This window comes from Palaemon carinicauda, unplaced genomic scaffold, assembly GCF_036898095.1.
Source record: "Palaemon carinicauda isolate YSFRI2023 unplaced genomic scaffold, ASM3689809v2 scaffold2791, whole genome shotgun sequence".
Taxonomy (NCBI): Eukaryota; Metazoa; Arthropoda; class Malacostraca; order Decapoda; family Palaemonidae; genus Palaemon; species Palaemon carinicauda.
In genome coordinates, this window is record NW_027170449.1 from 5,001 (window position 1) to 12,500 (window position 7,500).

The 7,500-nt window shown below is 33.3% G+C and overlaps 4 protein-coding genes and 1 non-coding gene across 5 annotated transcripts; 3 read left to right on the forward strand and 2 right to left on the reverse strand.

Moving 5' to 3' along the window:
* Positions 1–2,425: 2,425 nt before the first annotated feature.
* On the reverse strand, positions 2,426–2,920 carry LOC137636359 (histone H3). Its single transcript, XM_068368770.1, has one exon. It carries the CDS (start codon positions 2,878–2,880, stop codon positions 2,470–2,472), a length of 411 nt encoding a protein of 136 aa, XP_068224871.1. The 5' UTR covers positions 2,881–2,920; the 3' UTR covers positions 2,426–2,469.
* A 589-nt stretch (positions 2,921–3,509) lies between these two features.
* LOC137636358 (histone H4) lies at positions 3,510–3,972 on the forward strand. The gene has a single exon (XM_068368769.1). It carries the CDS (start codon positions 3,545–3,547, stop codon positions 3,854–3,856), a length of 312 nt encoding a protein of 103 aa, XP_068224870.1. The 5' UTR covers positions 3,510–3,544; the 3' UTR covers positions 3,857–3,972.
* A 409-nt stretch (positions 3,973–4,381) lies between these two features.
* On the forward strand, positions 4,382–4,500 carry LOC137636366 (5S ribosomal RNA). Its single transcript, XR_011043083.1, has one exon. It is a non-coding gene; the product is annotated as a 5S ribosomal RNA (ribosomal RNA).
* Positions 4,501–5,121: 621 nt separating this feature from the next.
* Positions 5,122–5,598, reverse strand: LOC137636363 (histone H2B). The gene has a single exon (XM_068368774.1). It carries the CDS (start codon positions 5,561–5,563, stop codon positions 5,192–5,194), a length of 372 nt encoding a protein of 123 aa, XP_068224875.1. The 5' UTR covers positions 5,564–5,598; the 3' UTR covers positions 5,122–5,191.
* Positions 5,599–5,765: 167 nt separating this feature from the next.
* Positions 5,766–6,254, forward strand: LOC137636364 (histone H2A). Its single transcript, XM_068368775.1, has one exon. The coding sequence runs from the start codon at positions 5,808–5,810 to the stop codon at positions 6,177–6,179; it is 372 nt and encodes a 123-aa protein (XP_068224876.1). The 5' UTR covers positions 5,766–5,807; the 3' UTR covers positions 6,180–6,254.
* Positions 6,255–7,500: the final 1,246 nt, after the last annotated feature.

Here is a 7,500-nt window from a genome sequence, read left to right on the forward strand (position 1 = left end):
ACTGTTATTGTTATTGTTATTATTATTAGTACTATTATTGACCCCCCAAAAAAGAATAGTGAAACCATTATCCCATTTGTGTAAATACTATTCTATATTATTAGCATTAAATATAACGATAGTAATTTTCTTGAGTATCTTTAATAGTTTCCTTTTGTTGCTATAAACTTGTTCCTTATTAGTATTAGTTTCATGATCATCAACATGAGTTATATTTGTCTTAGCTATCTAATAATAACATTTGGCCCTTATCAGAACTAGTACAAGATTATTTGATTTTATGCATAACACTAGCATTAGTCATTGTGATATTTATTATTGTTGTATTTACTCCAATTATTATTATTATTATTATTAATATTATTATTATTATTATTAATATTATTATTATTATTATTAATATTATTATTATTATTATTATTATCATTTTTATTATTATTATTAATATTATTATTATTATTATTAATATTATTATTATTATTATTAATATTATTATTATTATTATTATTATCATTTTTATTATTATTATTAATATTATTATTATTATTATTAATATTATTATTATTATTATTATCATTTTTATTATTATTGTTTTTATTTTTTTATTTACTCTACTTCTAATTATTATTGGATTGATTATTCTAATTATTATTGGATTGATTATTCTAATTATTATTGGATTGATTATTCTAATTAGTTCAGTATGTAATATTATTATAATTCATTAGTATTAATACATTAATATATTAAGTATTAATACATTAATATATTAAGTATTAATATATTAAGTATTAATATATTAAGTATTAATATATTAAGTATTAATATATTATTTAGTATTACTATATTATTCAGTATTACTATATTATTCAGTATTACTATATTGTTCAGTAGTACTATATTGTTCAGTAGTACTATATTATTAAGGTATTAAGGAATTAAGGAATTAAGTAGTAATATATAATTCAGTAGTACTATATAATTAAGGAATTAAGGAATTAAGGAATTAAGGAATTAAGGAATTAAGGAATTAAGGAATTAAGGAATTAAGGAATTAAGGAATTAAGGTATTAAGTATTAAGTATTAAGTATTAAGTATTAAGTATTAAGTATTAAGTATTAAGTATTAAGTATTAAGTATTAAGTATTAAGTATTAAGTATTAAGTATTAAGTATTAAGTATTAAGTATTTAGTATTTAGTATTTAGTATTTAGTATTTAGTATTAAGTATTAAGTATTAAGTATTAAGTATTAAGTATTAAGTATTAAGTATTTAGTATTTAGTATTTAGTATTTAGTATTAAGTATTAAGTATTAAGTATTAAGTATTAAGTATTAAGTATTAAGTATTAAGTATTAAGTATTTAGTATTTAGTATGCACTATGCACTATGCACTATGCACTATGCACTATGCAGTATTTGTATTGTATTTGTATTATTTGTATTACCATTATCATCATCATGTTCATTATGATAATCATTATTATCATTATTATTATTATTATTATTATTTTTATCATTATTTCTATTTAGTACTATTATTATTATTTTTAATAGTTAGTAATATTGATTAGTCGTATTTTAATTATTTTTATTAGTGTATTAGTATTAATTTTTCATTATTATTATTATTATTATTATTATTATTATTATCATTAATATTTTTATTATTTTTAGTTTCGACCTCATTGGTATTATTACTATTGTTATTATTATTAGTTGGTTTTAGTACTCTTAATAGTTAGTATTATTACTATTTGTTAGTATTTAAATGAATATTATTGGTTAGTGTGTTTTTTATTAGTATAATTATGATTACTATAACTATGACTATTATTATTATAATAGTCATATGTTTATTATTAATGTTTTTATTACTATTATTATTAATAGTATTATTATTATCATTTTTAATATTGTTTTTATTGCTAGTGTCCTACTTTCTATTATTTTTATAATATTAATGTATATAATTTCCCTTATTACTGGATTACTATATTTCGTTATTAATAGCTAGATATAGAGATAAATAGATAGATAGATAGATAGATAGATAGATAGACAGATGGGTATAAACCAATGCTTGCAGCAAGCAAGAATAGTGAAGATGCAATTGCACAAAAATGATATAGATATAGCTAAATAGCACATCCATCAATTTCATAGTTTATTATACTGTCTGAATACATATGTATTTAAAAAGATGTTCATGAGACACCACTTATTTCGAGGCAAACTTGAAAGGAGACAGGAGAACAAGTAGTGTTTGGAAAATTCATTGATTGATTGGGCAACATAGATTCATGAGGGAATAAAGGTACATAAGAGTTATTTCATCTCGTATTTAAATCAGAGAGGAAAGAAGGAATGTTTTGTTTGATTTGTCAATGTCAACTTTTCTTATAAAAAGAGATTTTGGGCCCTAAAGAGGGCCGATTTTTGTTAGAGTGAGGGGTTAAGTAACAACTTAAGCTCTCTCTCCACGGATGCGGCGAGCCAGCTGGATATCCTTGGGCATAATGGTGACTCTCTTGGCGTGGATGGCGCACAAGTTGGTGTCTTCAAAGAGGCCGACGAGGTAAGCCTCAGAGGCTTCCTGAAGGGCCATGACAGCAGAGGACTGGAAACGAAGGTCAGTCTTGAAATCTTGGGCGATTTCACGCACCAGACGCTGGAAGGGGAGCTTCCTGATGAGAAGTTCAGTGCTCTTCTGGTAGCGACGGATCTCACGGAGGGCAACGGTACCAGGCCTGTAACGATGGGGTTTCTTGACTCCTCCTGTAGCAGGGGCAGACTTGCGAGCAGCCTTGGTTGCAAGCTGCTTGCGGGGAGCCTTTCCTCCAGTGGATTTACGGGCGGTCTGCTTGGTACGAGCCATTGCTGCTTACGATTTGAGTGAACAAACGCAAATGATTTTTCCCTACTCGATTTCTCGCCTTTTATACCCTCCTACGTGACGTCACAGGCATCTACACTCCCCATTGGTTAGTGGGCCGAAGTCACAAGCCGTTTTTCAAATGCTGAAGCTCGACATTAAGAAATAATCCATATAAAATCGGAAACATATCAAAACACACACACATACACACAAAACGATAGTATGTACTCGGCCCCACAAACCAACAACAAAACATTTACAAAATCGACACACACTAACATACAATCCAACAACAAAAATTTATGAGAACTGAAAAATAATGCACAGTAGTGTGACGTCACAGCGATCCTCATTCCCCATTGGTCTCTCGCCAGAACTCACAAGCCATTTCTCTGAACGTGAAGCTCAACAATTTGAAATATTCAATATACAATCAACAACACAATAATAAACAAACTCACATACACAAACCAATAACACAAACACACACCCTCACACTTATAACTAAACATTCACAAAATCGAAAACATAAACCATCGAAAAATAACATTTAATGGTACACCCTGAAGAAACCAACCCCTCCTTTTGCTGTAACGCACGCACACGCCCTTTAAATACCGAAAAGTCGGTGGCGGGCGGTATCATTCGCTCACACACCAGCATCATGACAGGACGTGGCAAGGGAGGAAAGGGACTCGGAAAGGGAGGCGCTAAGCGTCATCGTAAAGTACTTCGTGATAATATCCAGGGTATCACCAAGCCTGCCATTCGTCGTCTGGCCCGCAGAGGTGGTGTCAAACGTATCTCTGGACTCATCTACGAAGAAACCCGCGGTGTCCTGAAGGTATTCCTCGAGAATGTCATCAGGGATGCTGTCACCTACACCGAGCATGCCAAGAGGAAGACTGTCACTGCCATGGATGTCGTCTACGCCCTCAAACGCCAAGGCCGTACCCTGTACGGTTTCGGCGGTTAGATGCCTTCTTTGCAAGGTTATCTAAGACCTACAGACGAGCAAGAATCCTGCTTGCAATCCTTGCAACAGGAGGACTGTTTGTCTCACCTAAACCCGGACCTTTTTAGGTCCACAAATCACTTCTATAAGAAAGAATCTTTTGACACTGAAATACCCTATTTGCCCCTCCCTCTAAAGGAATAAGCCTTATTATAAAGTCGCTCTGTAGTCAATGAACAAGTACATTAAGCATGCCTATATCTATCTATTAATCTATTTGGAAAAGGATGTTATTATATATTTTTTTTTTTTTTTCCGTCGATTCAATGTGAATCAATAAAGGTTTTTTTTAGTCTTTTGGATTTGGTTGGAAGGAATCGATTGAATTGGGATTGTATATTATAATTTCAATGATTAATTTATACTAGGAATAGCAATCATAATAAATGTTGAATGTCGAGGGCGGTGATAGATAGATGAAATACTTTTTGGGTGTCAAAAAGGAAAACATTGATTATAAATACAAGTTGCAAGTTGTATTTCCATGTCAACGGCCATACCACGTTGAAAACACCGCTTCTCGTCCGATCAGCGAAGTTAAGCAACGTTGGGTCTGGTCAGTACTTGGATGGGTGACCGCCTGGGAACACCAGATGCTGTTGGCATTTTGATTTCCGTAACCAGTACCCAAACAAAAAATAATAATATATATATATATATATATATATATATATATATATATATATATATATATATATATATATATATATACAGTATATATATATATATATATATATATATATATATACACACGATATATTCATTTATGTATTGAATTATTTATATATCTATCTATCTATCTATCTATTTTGATGGAAATCGAAGTAGAAATAGATATAGAAACAGAAAAAGATAGATAGATAGATAGATAGATAGATTTATATATATATATATATATATATATATATATATATATATATATATATATATATATATATATATATATATATATATATATATATATATATATATATATATATAAATATATATAATATATATTATAAATGAATCTATCTGTTTGTTTACAAACACATACATACTGACTGTGTTTGTTTATTCCTTTTTTTTTTCTAATGGGCAACATATTGACATTTGCAACTAAAGAAATAATAAGTGTTCTGCCGAATGATTGGGATGGCATGTAGAAATAATATTCAATTCGTGAGGGCATAAGTCATTCATTCATTGTCAAGATTCTTTCTTATAGTAATGCGTTTGTGGTTCCAAATTGGAACCGAGGTTTTAGTGGAGGAGACCAGTTGCCAGTCACACAAGCATCCAAGAAATTTGAACAATTTACTTGGAGGATGTGTACTTGGTGACAGCCTTGGTGCCCTCAGAGACGGCGTGCTTGGCAAGTTCACCAGGCAACAGGAGACGGACAGCAGTCTGGATCTCCCGGGAGGTGATGGTGGAGCGCTTGTTGTAGTGTGCCAGGCGGGAAGCTTCGGCAGCAATACGTTCAAAGATGTCATTCACGAAGGAGTTCATGATGGACATGGCCTTGGAAGAGATACCAGTGTCGGGGTGGACCTGCTTCAGGACCTTGTAAATGTAGATGGAATAGCTTTCCTTCCTCCTGCGCTTCTTCTTCTTGTCACCCTTGGCAATGCTCTTCTGAGCCTTGCCTGCCTTTTTGGCAGCCTTTCCGGAGGTCTTGGGCGGCATGTTATCGTCAATACAGTCAGGGAGAGAGTATACGACCGCTCCCGTCCCCTAGCTATTTATACCAAACGGGCTGGTTCGTAGAATGTGGTTGGTTTTTTTTCATTGGCTGAGCGACGGGTGAGCCGAATTGTCATTGGTGGTTGGCTGGCGCCTTCAATCCGGTAGTAGGGTATAAAGGGCTAAGGTGCGATCTGGGGCGCCAGTTTGCTCGTCACAGCAGCACGATCCACAACTAACTCTCATCATGTCTGGACGCGGAAAGGGAGGCAAAGTAAAGGGAAAGTCAAAGTCCCGTAGCAGCAGGGCTGGACTTCAGTTCCCTGTGGGACGTATCCACCGTCTTTTGCGCAAGGGCAACTATGCTGAACGTGTAGGTGCTGGAGCTCCAGTCTACTTGGCTGCAGTCATGGAGTACTTGGCCGCCGAAGTCTTGGAGTTGGCTGGTAATGCTGCCCGTGACAACAAGAAGACCAGGATCATTCCCCGTCACTTGCAATTGGCCATCCGCAACGACGAAGAGCTCAACAAGTTGCTCTCTGGCGTGACCATTGCCCAGGGTGGTGTCTTGCCCAACATCCAGGCAGTTCTCTTGCCCAAGAAGACCGAAAAGAAGTAAATCTTTGCTGCTGTTGCTGGCAAGGGTCTACTTTGGACCGACCAAGAAATCAGGCTCCATATTGGAGCCACAAATCTATTATAAGAAAGAAATCTATGACTACTTCAAAAAAGAAAAAATACTCAATAAACCAAATCCTTGACCTCATAATATATGCCTAAGTGTACCCCCAAGCAAGAAAACTCTAACCCAAGACAGTGAAAGACTATGGTACAGAAGTCAATGGCACTACCCAAGAGAGAACATTGGTTTGATTTTGGAGTGTCCTTCTCCTAGAAGAGCTGCTTACCATAGGTAAAGGGTCTCTTATACCCTTACCAAGAGGAAAGTAGCCTCTGAACAATTGCCGTGCAGTAGTTAACCCCTTGGGTGAAGAAATATTGTTTGGTAATTTCAGTGTTGTCAGGTGTATGAGGACATAGGAGAATGAGTAAAGAATAGGCCAGACTATTCGGTGTATGGGATGCCTAAGGGAAAGTGAACTGTAATCAGAGAGAAGAATTCTATGTAGTACTGTCTGGCCAGTCAAAGCACCCCATAACTCTCTAGCAGTAGTATCTCAAATAGAGAGAAATTGATCTTTTGTTGGTTAGTATAAGATGAATATGCGAGTCGTGTACGTGACTATAATAATTGATAAGACCCAGGGACTTTGCATACTGTTCTGGTGCTTGGAGTCTGACTAAGATGTATTCTTTCTGCCTTCTATAGGAGACAGTGGTGAGAGACATTGTTCACTAGATAGGTGTTTGAAAATCTAGATGTAAACTTTCCATTTGAATATCGTTGTTACACTAAAGTATGTTTTAGTTACACACATACATGTGTATATATATATGTATGTATATATGTGATATGTATATATATATAATATATATATATATATATATGTATATATATATATATATATATATATATATATATATATATATATATATATATATATATATGAATGATTGATTGTCAGTTTTACTATGTGTGAACAGTACAGAGGTATATAATTGTAGTTGAATTCATAAAGTAATTAATGTTATTGTGCATTAAAGACGGCTGAGCAATTTATTTCTAAGATCTTATTAGCGTCAATCATAACTCGGTGATGTCCTGCTCAATCAAATAGTCAACCAATTATTTAGTCAACTAATACCTTAGTGAGTCATAGAACAAGAAGGAAAGTTTTTAAGTGAGCTTTTTACTTCTTTGATAGCTCAAAGTGCCTCCTGCAGCTAAGTTTGAATTGTATTAACATTCTTTTAATGTATTGACAAAGTATGATTTCGATAACCATTAAAAAGTATAAAAGGTGTGCTAAAAAAGTAAC

Coding starts and splice junctions, on each gene's coding strand:
- LOC137636359 (XM_068368770.1), bottom strand. CDS start 2,880: ATGGCTCGTACCAAGCAGACCGCCCGTAAATCCACTGGAGGAAAGGCT.
- LOC137636358 (XM_068368769.1), top strand. CDS start 3,545: ATGACAGGACGTGGCAAGGGAGGAAAGGGACTCGGAAAGGGAGGCGCT.
- LOC137636363 (XM_068368774.1), bottom strand. CDS start 5,563: ATGCCGCCCAAGACCTCCGGAAAGGCTGCCAAAAAGGCAGGCAAGGCT.
- LOC137636364 (XM_068368775.1), top strand. CDS start 5,808: ATGTCTGGACGCGGAAAGGGAGGCAAAGTAAAGGGAAAGTCAAAGTCC.